This window comes from Rhamphochromis sp. 'chilingali' (genome assembly GCF_963969265.1).
Source record: "Rhamphochromis sp. 'chilingali' genome assembly, chromosome: 10".
NCBI classification, from domain to species: domain Eukaryota; kingdom Metazoa; phylum Chordata; class Actinopteri; order Cichliformes; family Cichlidae; genus Rhamphochromis; species Rhamphochromis sp. 'chilingali'.
The window spans coordinates 34,986,724-35,002,506 of NC_137937.1; the positions used below are offsets into that span (position 1 = coordinate 34,986,724).

Sequence of the window (15,783 nt, forward strand, 5' to 3'; positions counted from 1 at the left end):
CGTGGATCTATTTACCCTTGTGACTTTATATGTCTACATCACAGAAGTAGACATGCTGAATAAAGGCCTTTGAGTATTATAATCGTCCTGAGCGGGAGAAGCGTTGCAAAGTGAGACCTCATATCCACTCATAGTAGTACGAAATCACCCAAGATGTAAAAGAGTGATAGGATCAACTAAATGCAGTGGGCAGTAGTCTGTTTTGTCTAAGTTTAAAAAAATAAAAGACCACAATACTACATTTTGCTCTACAAGGGCCTGCCTGATATACTCTTCTCAGAGACTACATCAGGTAAAAACATAATTCTTTGTCTTTACATTCATCAGGTCCCAATCAGCCCAAATAGCAAAGAGAAATTAAAAAGGCATCAAAGAGTTCGGGTCTTAGGAGGTTAAACACACACAGAATATTGTTTTTTTGTCTTAATGATTAATACAAGTTAAAAATCACCTAAAAGTTGCAGGAAACAACATTTTTAGCCCTGACTTCAATGAGCTAACAGATTCCACACACATCAGGTGTGAAGGGTTTTTCCACATCTGGGGAGCATGAACACTAAATGCAGTTTGGCTTTGCTTCGTCCTAAGCATGTTCCTGATGGCCTGTAAAACTATTAGAACGACTTTTAAATCTCTCCTTTTATACACAGGGAGCCATTGCAGCGATTTGATGACTCGTGTCATATGGTCCATTTTCGTGGTGTTGATTGGTTTTCAGTTGCCTACTGAAAAAAATAAAATAAAATATATAAAGTTTTTCTGTAACTTTTTTCACCAGTAATCCCTTAAGTCTTGCAATATTGTTAATTAATAGGCTATCTTAGGAGTGTCAGTTTGTGCTGTTGCCCTGTTTGCATAGGAGAATGGAAACAGGGCGACGGGATGCATATTTTAAAAATGCTTTATAGAGAAAGTTATAATTATTTTGAAGTTTCTTTGCAGAGAACATGTCCAGCCATCCATAACGAGCCATCAGACTCCAAAATAGATTTATCTTAAGAAATCACAGATGGTCAAATTTACAGTAAATGATCAATTAAGTTATGAACTTGCATTGCTTGATGGTGCTGTCATTTTCAGGGAGAGTGTGCTGTACTACTACATACAAGTTTCTTTTCTTTTCCCTCTACAATGTGTTAACCACTGGCTTTGTTATACACAGTTTTTCACCCATTTCATCAATCAAAACAGAGAATCCTCCCCGTGTTTTCTTCATGTATGAAAGAAATACAGCAGTAAACTTTAAGATGCAACACAACAGGCAGTCAAAGATTTATTGTGTCTGTTTGTACACGTAAACCTCCTCAGTTGAAGAACCTCTGAAGTCTCAGTTTGAACTTCTGAAACTCGCTGCTGCTCTTCAGCTTCTCTGGCAAGCCGCTCAACTGCATGAGCGCTTTGTGAGCGTCGTCCATCAGCTCCTCACCGAGCTCCTCCTTCACTCACCCTCTCCAAGCAATTGGCTTCGGACGGCCTTCAAACCCATCTACACCAGTTCCAAGAGGCTGTAAAACACATATTGAGAAAAGCAGTTATTGGTATGTGGGATATATTCCTGTTCAAAAATTCAAACCTTTTTGTTCCTATTTACATAATTTAGATCCTAAAATGTAGCTTTTGAGCATGTAGCCATCAACAAAAACAACTCTGACATCTTGGGCTGAAAATGTGGGAGAAATAAGGTGTCATGTGTGGCTGTGTGGCATGCAGGATCAAGGATCCATGGAACGTAAACAGCAGCTTTATTTGCTGGAAAAATCCTCCACAAAATAAACGTACAAAAAAAACAAACCAAAACCCTGAACATGGAAACTAAGAACTAAACACTAGGATTTGAGGATCACAGAACTAAGAATGACAGAAACCAGAAAAACTGAGACACCTACAGCACATGGAACAACACGACAACAGGCAAAGGAAAACACAGGGCTTAAATACACAAGGGAGTAATGAGGGAAAGAGACACCGCTGGGAGTAATCAAACATAACGAGACGGGGAGGAAGAAAAACTGAAAACATTAACAAAGGACGCGAGACTGTCAAAGTAAAACAGGAAACACGAGACGGGCGCAGAGACACGGATTTGACACTGAAATAAGGAGAAGCACAGACATGAAAACATAACTTGACTAGGACGCAAGGAACACAGGAGAGGCACAGAGACAGAAACCTAAAGACCAGGAATTCAAATCCAAACCATGAAAAACCACAAATCCAAGAATATAACTTAATCAAGAAACACAAATAGAAGTAATGACAGAAGCTGTGGTACCTGCATGATCTCCACTACAGCCACCACATCTGCCACAGAGATTTTGTCCCCGAGGATGAACTGTTTGTTCTGGAGGAATTTCTCCTCCAACAGGTTGAGCGACTGCTTCATATTTTCAAGAGCAGCATCCATGGTCACCTCCGGGACTTCAAGACCCATGATGACCGGAAACAGAGTCTACTCAAACAGACACACAAAGATCAGTAAGCAGCAGTACGGATCCAGCGTGGCAGCTTATAGTGGCCGGAAGACCAGTAGGTATTTGTTAGCATGGTCAAAATATGACAACATAAAACACAAACATAGTAAGGAATTATATGAGTATGTTATCTTTTGTTCTCCAATGTGTACCTTTCTATTGTTTTTGTATATATTTTGTATATTATTCTCCTGACTATTATTTATATTTTATTTCAGCACAGTTGGTGTGGAGCAGACACAAATTCATTTTACGTGTACTATGATAATAAAGGGTTATTCTACTCTATTCTATTCCATTGTATTCTGTTCTATTCTATTGTAACCTCAGAGAACAGTTGGGCTTAAGGAGAGCTTCACAGAGCTGCTAACATGACTGTAGCAACATTAATAGTAGGAGAAGAAGGATATTAAGTATTATATACCTTATAAAATCAGCTACAGATAAGAACTAATCTAGCAAATGAGCTGATGAAACGTGTCATGTGAGGACGCAGCACTTGGTCAAACTGGGACACGAACCCTGAGCAGGAAGACCTTTTGACAGTGACCTCTGAGGTTCGCGTGCTGCCAGGACAAGTTTTCATTGGCACGAGCTGCTGCAGGCCGGCAGGAAACCAGTGATCTGCCACTGACCCTGAGTATTTCTGCACAAGGTACTTCAGGATTGCAGTACTGCAAGACAAGACAGAACAGAAACTAATGATGCTTTAACGACAGGAAATGTGACAGAAACTCTGCTAAAACTGAAGCGCAGAGTGGCTGGATGGTCATTTTGTTCAATTAACTGCAGAATCATCCATTACTGTTTTTCTGATAATAGCACTATTAAGTGTTAATAGTACTAACAGCAGCATTAAACCATTAGATCTTCATCATTAGTAACTTACTGTGAACAAATGAACCGACCAGACTCCCAAAGCAGCTTCAGGCAGCAGCTTGAAAAAGAATCAAACTATTTGAAACAAAGCTAAGCGGAAACTCGACGCCCTGCTGTACCTCTCTGACAGGGTGAAGCCTCCATCCTTCATGACAGGAATCTTCACCACGATGTTGAGTTTCCCAAACTCACTGCTGTACTGCTGCCCTGACACAAACACGTGAAATTCACAGGCGTGCTGAAGTTGTTTGTGTTGGCATCATGTGGAGAACACAGAAATAATAAAGACAAAAATGTCAAACTGGTCTCAATGCCAATGGTTTTAATGACTCATAACCCCCCTTTTTCTTCTTTGTATCTGCTTTGAAACAGTTTTCTTAATTTTCTTTCCCCAGCACGTCTCCATTATACACAGTCAGGAAAGGAAAAGTTGTGCATTAAGACTTAATGTAAATCTAGCTTTCTGGGTGAAATGTGAAAAAGAAAAGCAGCCCAAAGGAGCATTTTTGTTATTGTTAATGGTTACAGTACAAATGAAAAAGCATGCAGGACATTTTAGTCCCCTGAACTCTTGAAGAGTCTCTGTGTAGAGTTGCAGAGCTGCAAACTTCCAAGTTCAGTTGCATTCTGTTAATCTCCAAACTGTAAATAATAATTACCATTTTACTGCAGAAAGTGAGCTGCTGTGAGATTACCTGCATTCAGGTCGACATACTTGAACTCAAAGGGAATCCCGAGCGCTTTGGCAAACAGGAAGACGGCGCGGCAGGGTGGCGAGATCAGGTCGAGATAGAGCTCTATCATGTCGGAGAGTGAAGGCTGCAGAGGTTTCGTCTCCACCGACCTTCCTCTGTTTTCTCACTCCTCTTCTATCTGTCCAGAACTCCACCTCTCCTTCCACTACACCTCACTGACTTTTAAGTGGTGCCAGCTATTCAAAGCAGGAGGTCACTGCGACAGAGTGAGCTGAGCTTTGCCCTTAGCTTTGCCACCATTTTTTAAAAATGCTGAGATTATCACTTTTACCTACTGGTGCTTGCAATCGGATGCACATTTTCAGGGCAGCAACTATATAATAATACCAGCCGTTTGTCTTACGACTGAAGTTCCTGACACAACTTCAAGCTAGAAGATTTGGATTTAACACTTTTCTGTGCAACCACTCACTGAAATAAACTGCTGGAACAAATCACCCATGAGGTATACAACTTTAACTCCACTGATTAAGCTAATTGTGATTTATGGCTCAAGAAGGTTGTAAAGTAAAGCTCAGCAGCATTCCTGTTAAATCAGCTGATCTCAAAGCTAGCCACATCAGCTAACGGTTTCTACATAACCACTGGGAGATGTCATATGGAGCGGGCTGTTTAAGCAGCCTTAATAAGCCCACAGTTGTCACGCATCTATAAGCCGTTTTGCATGGAGGAGTCCCAGGAAAGGACAACATGGGAATATTCTTCTCTCTAAAAACCAACTCATGGTTGGGAACTCAAAAGAACATCCATCCATCCTCTTATCAGCTTCATGTGGGGATTGAAACTAGAGGACAATTTAGAATCACCCAGTAACCTACCCCAACTAATTGTATGTCTTCGGACTGTGGGAGGAAACCAGAGTACCTGGAGAGAACCTGCAAACCTCCACACATAAAGTCCCCAGCCAAACTGTGGAGTGAAACTGAGGACCTTCTTGCTGTGAGGCAACAGTGCAAACCACCACGCCGCCACACCGCCCGCATAACTTTCTGTAAATGTAAATGTTCTGTAGCAAAACGACGGTGATCATTTGCAATAGTACCAGAACAGGCTTAAAGAGATGTTTATTTTCACACAGGTGACGGACTCATAACCACTTTTTCTTCCTCACTTTTGACAGGATTTTGTTCAGCTTTCTGCAGAAGCTCCTGTGTCTGATTCCTGAGGGAGAAACAGATTTTACACGCTGCACACATACACAGGACAAGATTAGGAATGTTACATTTACTACCTTAAGATTCTTTGCTGAACGTTAACACCTTACGTTTACAGAGACTAAAACACATTTTGACTATTTGTCAAAGAAAAATGCAAAATATGTGCAGCACACACTAGGAAGGCCACATTAGAAGTATCATGTTATAAAACTGGAAGGAGGAATTTGTTAGCAAACAGCTGCTTATTTCCACATTCATCAAAGTAATATTACCACTCAGTGGTCTTTGGTTTGTCTGCAGTCGTCTTTTAACATCTGCAGATTCACTTCTAAGTGAGATCAACCCATAAAATAGCCCCATCCTTTTGTTCTTCTTCCTTCACTCTTTATTCCTATTTAAAGGAAAATAATTTAGGTGCTGAACTACTTTTCTAAATATCTGGCATTCATGCAGAAAGGGCAGAACGTTTGAGGCCCAGGACACTGGCTTACTCTACTGTGTGTTAAACTTGAAGCCTCATTTAGTGAGGAATGCATTGTTGTTCAGCTACTTTGATGAGAAGTGTTAACAGCCATTCTGGCTCTGTTAGGACTCGGGCCTCGCAGGGCTCTGATCCAGCTCACTGAGCTGCTGAGAGGAAACAGCTTCAATGAAAACAAGAGATCAGCTCCCAGCAGAGTCCGCACTGTTGTTTTCACAAGTCATGAGAGTATGACACACAATCCAGTGAAGAGCGGTTCCAGTACCTGACTGGCATGAGGCCAGAGGTCATCTTCAGAGCACGGCGGTGCTCTCCAGGATCTCCAGCAGCCTCTGCACCTTCCACTGATTCTCAGACGACTTCTCTGCATCCTGCAGATGACAGAAAATGCAAAGCTTTGATAATGACTGACAGACATCTCAGTGGACAGAGGCATAGAGAAAGTTTTACTCAAATATCTGATCTAGTTGAATATTAAATATTCTTAAAACGACTACCCAGTACATTTGTGAGAATCTAACAGATTATAGTTAATCCTTCTCAGTAGTGGATATGCTAATGCATTAAATCAGGAAGGAGGTGCAGGTACAAGTGAGTAAGCATGAGCTTATAAATATAGTTCATTTTTTTCTTCTAACTGTAGGTTTTACTCCATTTTTACTGCTGTATTTCAGCTCTTACTAAAGTCTAACCATGTCTTGTGTGTTTTTAAGATAATGTTTGATATTTTTCTGTTTGACTGTGGCTCAGGGGGTTGGGAAGCATATCTGTAACCGAAAGGTCACCGGTTTGATCCCTGGGCTCTCTGTCCTGGTCGTTGCGTCCTTGGGCAAGACACTTTACCCTACTAGTGTTGGCCAGAGGGGCTGATGGCACGATATGGCAGCCTCGCTTCTGTCAGTCTGCCCCAGGGCAACTGTGGCTACGACCGTAGCTTGCCTTCACCAGTGTGTGAATGCGAGAGTGAATGAATAGTGGTGTTGTAAAGCGCTTTGGGTGCCTTGAAAAGCGCTATATAAATCCAGTCCATTATTATTATTACTTTTCTCCTCTGGGAGGCAAAAAGACAACTTGACATTTTAAACTTACCTGTAAACATGACATTCTCCAACCTTTCAAAAGAAACGCTGCAAATTCAAATGTTTTTAAAGAAACCATCATTTGTTGTCTTCGTGACATCTGTCTTTAATTTACAAACAAATACTCTGAAAATAAAGAAAATATTATAAGTTCTGAATATAAATCTTTACTTTGTCTACAACTCTTGCACCACTTGATGCGTGTGTTAAGAATATAAATGGGATGTTTGCCTTCTCTTGAACAAACGCAGCTCTCGTGGACAGTAACCAATATTTTCCTGCCCTGCAGCTGCCACACATATCCAGAGTTTGAGTTTCCAGGGGCACTAAAACAGCGGCACTGATACCCTGACTGTGTTTTACCGACAGGATGTGTCCGAGAATGATGGCTGCTTCCTGCTTGACACCCTCCAGCTTCAAATTCTTGCACCTGACTTTCTGGATCTGGTCTGAGAGTGAAGTTATCCTGGCTGATTTTTGACGACACTCCTCGTGCACTAAAGACAGACTCTGGCTGAAAACAACGGTTAAACACTCGGTTAGAGCGTAGCTCAGTTTAAATGTGTGACGAGAGATGAGCTAAAAATGTGTTTAATAGCCTGAATCTTTTCTTTTAATGTAAGTCTGTCAGTTGGTACTAAAATAAATATGTGTCTGATCCTGTTCTGTGGACATTTAAAAAGACATTTGTCTTCTACCTGAGAGTCTTGATTTTAGCCAGTGTGCGCAGCTTATCCAGCGTAAAGTCCTTCAGCTCTGTAGTCAACTGCTGGCACTGTTCTCTTAGCTCATGTACGTTCTGAAAAATGGAAGACAGTGAATGATTTTAGTGATAATTGTGCTTTAATTACTGATATTTAATGTTACTTTTATTTCATAGTCATAAACAATATCAAGCTCAATGCTGGGAGCTGATATATTTCAGGCGTTCTCGTTGCAGAAGCTGCAAACATAATGATTTCATACATCCTATCAGATAAAACATCAATTTTCCATCTTCTTCTTGGGTTTGACTTTCGACACTAAAACAGATATCTTTAAGTATATGTGTAAGTGCAAAACACTGAGACCAGTGCTTGGTCCTCACAGGAAATGGAAGACATGCGCTGTTCATTTCTTATTTGATGTAGAGAAAAAAAATGTAATAAAAAATACTGCGAATTCTCAAAAATCTCAAAAATACTGCTAACTTCTTGGGAAGCAGCAACTTTGAATGATAGGTATAAGTTTGTTTTTTCAGTCCTACTTAAAATCACTCTCATCAGTTGACTGAAAAAACTGAAACTGAGTAGATTTATATAAACTTTCAGTCTCAAACCCGTTCGGGGAAGCTGCTGTGAGCTGTCCGCAGTTCCTGAGAAATGCATACACTATTATATATTGTACATATATTTATTAGTTTCAGGTTGGCCATTCTTGTATTTTGCTCATTTGTGCTGTTGTGTTTGCACATCTCTGTTGCTTGTGGGGCTCGCACACAAGAATTTCACTCGCATGTGCTGTGCCAGTGTGCCTGCACATGTGATGTGACAATAAAAAGTGATTTGATTTGATTTGACTTGGAAGGCGCTTTAATATGAAACATCCAGCGTCTTAGTGAGGTGACATTACTGTCACGAACAGCTGTCCTCTCACCTTCTTGAGGATGGATTTCTGCTGAATAATCTTAATGAAATCTTTCTCCAGTTCATCTTGTTCAGAACAAAGATCCCTCTGTCTGGCTTGCATGGCGTCTACGTCCTCCTGCAGGGGCACCAGCTCACTCTTCAGAAAGTGAAGCTGCTCCAGCCGCTCCTCGTGCTCAGCCCTGTTTTTCGTAAGTATTTTTTCAGTCTTCAGCTTTACAGTAGGCTCCACGATGCTCTGCAATCGCTCAACTTTCCTGGTGAGTGGACGAGAGAGAATAATGGATGAATATTTATTGCTTGTTGTGAAGAAACAGTGAGATCCTGACTGGACTTCACCTGTCCATCTCCACCTGTTCTGCCACCTTCACTGTTTTGGTGGCAATGTCATGCTCTTCCTTCTGTTTTTCCAGCTGCTTCCACAGAGACTCCATGGCAGACAGACGCCAGTTCACTGAAATCAGGTCCTTCTTCTGCTGCTCCAACTTTTTCACTGAGGGGAGGAGAGGAGTGTACAGGTAGCAAAGAGATTATTGATGCATGCTGGGTAATCCAGGTAAGGAAATCTAAAAAGTTGATTCTGAAACTAAGCCTGTGGTTCATTGTTAAACAATAGTGCTATTTTTAGTCGTTTCTAAGGTTTGGGATTTAATGACGTAACGAAATATGTCTCCCTGAGCTAGAGAAGAGATGACGCTCCACTCGAAGGTGTTTGAAACAGTGTGTAAGCACCACCTGTTCAGTGGGGACTGTGACCACACTGTCCTCACTGCTTCTTACATTTTATTTTTATTCTAAATTTCTCTATTTGACATCACACTGTAAACAGCCCTTTACTAAGTTATTGCATCTATACGTATCCAACGTTTGTACATGCACACACCGGCCATTTCATTAGTTACACCTTGCTAGTACTCGGATTAAACTCCTCTTGCCTTAAGCGATGCCTTAATTCTTCGTGGCATGGACTCAACTGTAGCTCATCTGCTATCATCGAAGTTCTGTGCATTCAGAGATGCTCCTCTGCATACCTCGGTTCTGCTGAGTAGTTATTTGAGTTACTTTTGCCTTATTATCAGCTCAACATGGCATTTTCTCCCAGAGAATTCACTGGATATTTTCCCTTTTTTAGCCGATCCTCCGTAAACCCTAGTATTAGCTGTGTGGGGAAAATCCCAGGACATCAGCGGTTTCTGAAATACTGGGACCAGATCACCTGGCACCAACAACCACGCCACATTCAAAGTCACTTAAATCCCCTTTGTTCCCCATTTATGTGCTCGGTTTGATTTTCAGTCGGTCATCTTGGCCATGATGGTTAGATGACGCCTCACGGAGTGTGTGGAAAAGTCTGCTTACTGTGTGGAGAGAGACTGAACTAGAGTTAATCATTCTGACATCGCAACAACAAATCAGTGAATACTAAATGCACTGAGTCACCTCCATGCGAGTGACTGATTAGATATTTGTGTTAAAAAGCAGCTGCAGATGTGTACCTAATAATGTGGCTGATGAGTGCACATGGTTATCTTTCCCTTTTCAAAGAGCTCCTCAAACAACAACAGTGTAAACCCAGGAAGTGCTCTGATGTGCTTCCTGTCCTGTTTTCAGGTACTGAAGAATTAATTTGTAAGAATATCAAATAATCTTTTTGGTCTCATTGATAATTTGCTTTTTTCCTATTGGTGCTGCTGTCAAAATGTTCTCACCCTCTATCTTGTTCTCTGACTTGAGCTTTTCAATCCGCTCACGCATCTCCTGCATCTCCTTGCTGTGCTGTGGCATCAGGTTGTCTCTGTAGCGTTTGGCTTCCTGATGCTCATTCTCCAGCTGTTCCAACAACTCAGTCACCTTCTTTTCTTTTGCAGTCAGGATGCGTTTCAGGTGACCAGTCTGGATTTTTGAGTCCTCCTGCAGCACGGCGAATTCAGAGACGAGCTCCTGGTATTCTTTCTCCATCTGCTCTCGTTTAGGCCGACAGCTGCAGGTTGAAGAGGGACACGGCAGGCTCAGGGATTAGAGTCAAGAATCTAGTTTGACCTTTGTTATACATACAGCGTGCATCATTGCATTCACTTGTTCACTTAATTGTTGCTCAAGGCCGCTTTAAAAACATTTACAAGGAGAACTGGCTCCTTGAAGGCAACACTTAAAGAAATGGGGGCGGTGCCTCAAGACTGTTGCCTGGTACTGCACTTTAAATTAATTCTCTGTTATATTTAACGTAAATATAGTATTCTCTCAATTTTATTTGCATACTACACTATTTGCTTCCCAATAATCTAAATTTCGAGATTTAGGTTAGGCAAGTAGACAATACTGAAGGGAAAAGCTCAAAGTGTTTTTGATAAGATTAACATTAATATGTTAAAAGTGGGAAAGAAAGATACAATTACACTCATATTTCACTGTATAAATGAACTCTTACGGATTTATTTCGATAAAAGTTAAAGAGAAATAGACTTACCTATCCAGCTGCTCCTCTAGATATCGAATTTGTTTCAAATATGAGGCCATTTCTTTATCGGAAGCCATTTTATCTGCTGTGCTTGCTTTTTTCTCCTGTGTATTTTCCGGTTTTATTAGTTATTTAACTAGTTTAAGCAGAAAACGATAACTGCAAACAAACCGTTTGGCTACTGTCCTTGTTACTAAGGAACTGACCGCTCCGGAAGTTCTCAAGTCAAACTTTACTCTTTAATTAAACATTAAATATTATTAAATCGATGTTATCTATTTTATCCGATATCAGTGGCATTTTCTTCTTTGTGCATATCTTCATTCCAGTTTATGGTGTTTTTCAAAAGAAAAAAAAACGAAGAAGAAAAGGAATAGGTTGTTATAATCGAGTGATGCTTTCAGGGACCGTTTGTCAGATCAGTTTTCACAATCTAACTTCAATATTATGTGGTTGCGTTTATTTATTTATATTATTATTTTGAGGATTTAGCCTTTTATTATTTCTAGTTTAAAATTTATATAGAAATATATGTAAGATTTTCATATTTCTTAAATAAGAAAAATTTATTTTAAAATTCCTGTTTTATTTTATACTTATTATAAATTAACTTTTTTCTATGTTATATAAATTTCTTTTCCATACTGTAATATTTATAAAGCAATACAAACCCCCATGAAACAGTGCCAACACTGTGATCATCATTAGTTGATTATACATACAATACATAGTGACTGCAGTTTATCTTTAACATCTATGCTTTTAAGCTGCTGATGTCATCTTTTTCTTTAGTTTATTCCTTTTATATTTGGATGGATTTGAGTTCACATGTGTTTTCTTTTGTTTTTTCATCCTGTTTTTGTTCCTTTCCTCTCCATCGCTGATTGTTTTCGAATACACCATGTCACATAGACACTGAAATGAAAGGTTTCCCATTCCTAGTGTGGATGGATAACAGCCAACTCAAAATAGAAGAATAAGCCCAGATATTGCTGCATGGATGATATAATAGTAGTTAGACTCTGGTAATAACTACACTTACACATCAAATTGTAGATATGAAGAATAAAACACACATATACGGTCAGACAGTATGTCAGATTGACTTGATTTATTGTCGAGGTCTGTCCTATGATTGGAAATGCAATGAGGTGGCTAATCTCTGTCTTATCTTACCTGTCCTTCCTGTTCTTGAACTTAATCAGTGGTTTGCACCTTGTTGTGAACCCAAGATGATGACATGCCGACCTCCTCAGCAGTAGATGTTGTTTTTGTCTCTCTTTGATCCTCATATTTAAAATCACGGAGAAAAGCTTTACACTCTAAACTCAGCACTTTGAATCAAGCTCAAACATCATGTTTACTTTATTTGTTTGAAATGAAGAAAGAGGCCTCACCTGAAACTGCCTGTTGATTGGTTGTCTAATTAGTTTTGAGGATCTGAAAATGTGGCTCTGTGTATAAAATGAGTCCAGTTCCTGATCAGTTTCTCTAAAGTCTGTACAGACAAAACTACACAATTGTGTAGTTATCCAACAAATTATAGACTTAACTGTATGACTCAGTTAATTAGATTGGTTGTGTACTCATTAATCACTCATCCATTAACATTTTGTAGGAAAGACTGAAGACAATTGGTGTGACTGTCTCACAAAGGGAGATTTAAGTGGGTATTTTTAGAGATATTTTCCAGTTGGTTGCATTTCCAAGTCACCACCAACAGAGGTCAGCAGAGACGCTGGGATCCTCGTTATTCCCCTTTGTGTTCACAACATGTTTGTGTGCATGTTAAGCTGGAAGCAAATATTTGGACATATTTAGGAAATAGTTTGATGACTGAGCCAAAATGAGCCTTTCTTTAAACGTTAGTGCACTATTACTGGAACTGGGAATCCTTTGTTAACGTTTCAGGACTTTCATGGATCATTATCAGCTGATGACATTCCAGATGATTAGTTTTCTGTCTCCTCAAACACTGATGGTACCCAACAACCACCCTGGGGTCTGAAAATAAAGTTTACTGATGTTTCTAAAAGAGGCAAACACCATAAAAAGATATGAAAGTACTTCCGGCTTGCTATTTCAACTCTCTGAACCATCCCTGACAAATGGCAGTCAAGAGAAGCAGTGAAAGTCATGACAAAGTCATTACTGAAGCTTTTCACATAAACTGCACATCAGCTTATATGGTACGTATATGAAACAGTAGCTGGAGAGCTTGAAGGAGGCATGGTGCTCAGACAGGTCTACAAGGAAGTGTTATAAGGAAGAAATCCATCCTTAAATTAAGTCTAAATTTATTGCTGTCTTAGTTATTTCCCTCTTGGGCTTTTTGGCTTTACCGCCACCTCTTTCTGTAATATGCAGTTCTGCTCCTGTGTTTCAACCTGTTATCTTTCTGTTTTGTTTTGTACAAGTATACAAATTCCATCTTTCCAATACTTGACCTGAATTCTTTCACGTTCTCAGAAAACAAACCTCCAAGTGGGAAAAAGCTTAAAATATTTGGAATCAACACATATGTGTAAAAAAAAAAAACAACAATTCACTTTATTAATTTCTTTTACTCTCAAACTCACCAGGTTTTAAGAGTTACTTACCAACAACCTTCCTGTGTGCATTTTGATAATTTGAGAGGAATTTTCATTTTTAAAAAACACCTAAAGCTGAACATTTGTTAACGTTCATTGTAACATTGGTTTACAAGTTCAACACTTCAGCGAAAGAAAGAAAGAAAGAAAGAAAGAAAGAAAGAAAGAAAGAAAGAAAGAAAGAAAGAAAGAAAGAAAGAAAGAAAGAAAGAAAGAAAGAAAGAAAGAAAGAAAGAAAGAAGCGGTTGATAAACTGAGCCGTCTACAAAAGGCCTTCTTTGAAGTGTCAAACTGAAAAGCATCACTTCTGTTGTGAAACGTGTTTTATTTTTAAAACAAACACAAACACAGTCTGTTCCTGAAAATAACAAATCTGATAAATAAAAAGCAAACACATCGCAGAACAATCAAACATATTTTCACAAAGAAGTCAATAAAAGTAAAAAATAAAAATAGAGAAGTGTTGTGAAAGTATTGAAATGGGACTCTGAGGTCAGAATGTTTTCAAAAAGTTAAAAAACATATAGTTTTGTTGTTGTTTTGTATATGCTTCACTGGAAGCTAAACCTGCTGAAGATGAGGAAGTAGAGGAGGGCATCCATTACTTGGAGGGTTGGTGGTTCAATCCCTGGCATGCCAGCGTATCCTCGGGCAAGACACCGAACCCCAAGTTGCTCCTGACTCATTTGTCCAAGTGTGAATGTTAGATCAAAAACACTTAGGTGTACAAAATTTCTTGTGTGAATAGTTGAGTGGAACAAGTTGTATGAAGTGTTGCAGTAGAGTAAAGAAGTTGTAGTCAAAACCAGTTGAGTCACCATTTACTAGCATTAGTACTTTTACCAAAAGAGCCACTATAACGCCACTTCCAAAGGAAAGTAAGGTTTAATTCAACTGTGTGGCCTTGCTTAGATCCACTGCAGATTTCAATCATTCTAGCAATCAAAGGTCTTGAACACCCACAAGCTCAAACTTCTTTTTCATCCCAGAAATTACAGGAAACTGACATTTGCTGATGTAAACTTATAATGGGAAAACCCATTATTTGACTGCAAAGGATGCTGAAACCAAACATCCTTAAATGGAAATCAAAGATTAGCAGCAGCAGAACACTTTACTCTCCCCGTTTTGATCTCCTTCCTTTCTGCTTTCACCTCTTTGGCCCTTTTGTTGTGGCGAGGGCTGCCACGGGTCGGCCGGGGTCACGCCAAAACGAGGGAACGAGGCTTAATGCCTTCGAACCCACTAATAACCCCCACCGCGTCCTCTCTAGCCCCCTTCAGAGCAATTTTTCATAGCTCTCCGCCCAGTCAGTCCACGGTCTGGTTTGCATTAAATGGACACATGTGCTCTTTGTTTTGAGAAGTGCGGCTGACACGGACCTATAACCAGCCACATGAAAGATGGATTTCTCAGGCAGAGGCTAAACTTTGTTCAGGGACTTTTAACAGGAAGCGTCATAGCGACAGGAAGCGGATGATTTGACTTCATTAAGAATGACGGGTAGAGTATGCCTCCAATGTGGAAGAGTTGATCTGAGAAGACCTTTATAAGCGGGTCAGCAGATAGATATAAATCTAAAGCCAGTAGATGCTGCAGCTCTACCTCATATATCACATGTCAGAGCTCTACACCCGCATGTTGCTGTAAAAGAGAGGCGACTTTTCTGTCCATGACCAGGATTTATACTCTGCAGAATAATAGCTCAGTGTTCAGCTCGAGAGCATGTGGAAGTTGATGGACACATGAGCTAAAGCTGTGACCCAACAATTTATCTAACTACCAAACCACCCTAAAGCACCAAACAGCCATGAAATGTTTTAATGAAGCTCCTTAGGAGGGACCTTGTAGACTCCAGCACCAGCCTGCTGGATTCAAGCAGTTTTGCATGATTCACAATTTAAAACAACCCTTGTTCATCGACTTCCAACAAGAACCAAGACAAGGAATCACAGTTTTTTAAAGCATTTTCACTAAATGTCTCCATCAGAGAGACTGATGGAGACAGAAGAGACAGACAGATAGGTGGATGTTGGGCATAATGCACAAAGGAGGTCTTTTGTCTGTTCCAGAGGTCCGACTGATGAGCTAAAGAGTGTTTGCAGCTTCTCATCCTGTGTCAGCTGGGACGGTCCCCCACAGCACGCCTGTGTTTAAGAAAAGGGATGCGCTGATACCCATGTGAACAGCAGGGAAACTAGCAGGAGGGGAATCTGGATTTAATCCAGCGATCTTTGGATCTGAAGTCAAATCTCTCCCACTGAGCTATACTCCCTCTCTCCTTCAA

The 15,783-nt window shown here is 40.0% G+C and overlaps 1 protein-coding gene and 1 pseudogene across 3 annotated transcripts; both read right to left on the reverse strand.

Moving 5' to 3' along the window:
• Positions 1-6: 6 nt before the first annotated feature.
• Positions 7-4,174, reverse strand: LOC308404280 (glutathione S-transferase theta-1-like; annotated as a pseudogene). The gene is made up of 5 exons (XR_013974681.1): positions 4,046-4,174; positions 3,470-3,557; positions 2,993-3,145; positions 2,273-2,449; positions 7-1,505 (listed from the first exon to the last, which is right to left on the reverse strand). The product of XR_013974681.1 is annotated as a glutathione S-transferase theta-1-like (transcript).
• LOC308404278 (uncharacterized protein) lies at positions 4,174-11,076 on the reverse strand. 2 transcript variants are annotated; one of them, XM_080894267.1, is made up of 8 exons: positions 10,915-11,076; positions 10,157-10,428; positions 8,787-8,940; positions 8,458-8,704; positions 7,521-7,621; positions 7,186-7,336; positions 6,009-6,114; positions 4,174-5,266 (listed from the first exon to the last, which is right to left on the reverse strand). In XM_080894267.1, the coding sequence occupies exons 1-7, from the start codon at positions 10,980-10,982 to the stop codon at positions 6,037-6,039; spliced, it is 1,071 nt and encodes a 356-aa protein (XP_080750393.1). In that variant the 5' UTR covers positions 10,983-11,076; the 3' UTR covers positions 4,174-5,266; positions 6,009-6,036. The 2 variants fall into 2 exon arrangements, with proteins under 2 accessions (XP_080750393.1, XP_080750394.1); XM_080894268.1 differs by lacking the exon at positions 7,186-7,336 and having other exon boundaries at positions 4,177-5,266.
• Between the last annotated feature and the right edge of the window lie 4,707 nt (positions 11,077-15,783).

Coding starts and splice junctions, on each gene's coding strand:
- LOC308404278 (XM_080894267.1), bottom strand. CDS start 10,982: ATGGCTTCCGATAAAGAAATGGCCTCATATTTGAAACAAATTCGATAT. Junction 10,429..10,914: donor CTAGAGGAGCAGCTGGATAG/GTAAGTCTATTT, acceptor TTCAACCTGCAG/CTGTCGGCCTAAACGAGAGC. Junction 8,941..10,156: donor GTCAGAGAACAAGATAGAGG/GTGAGAACATTT, acceptor TCCTCCCCTCAG/TGAAAAAGTTGGAGCAGCAG.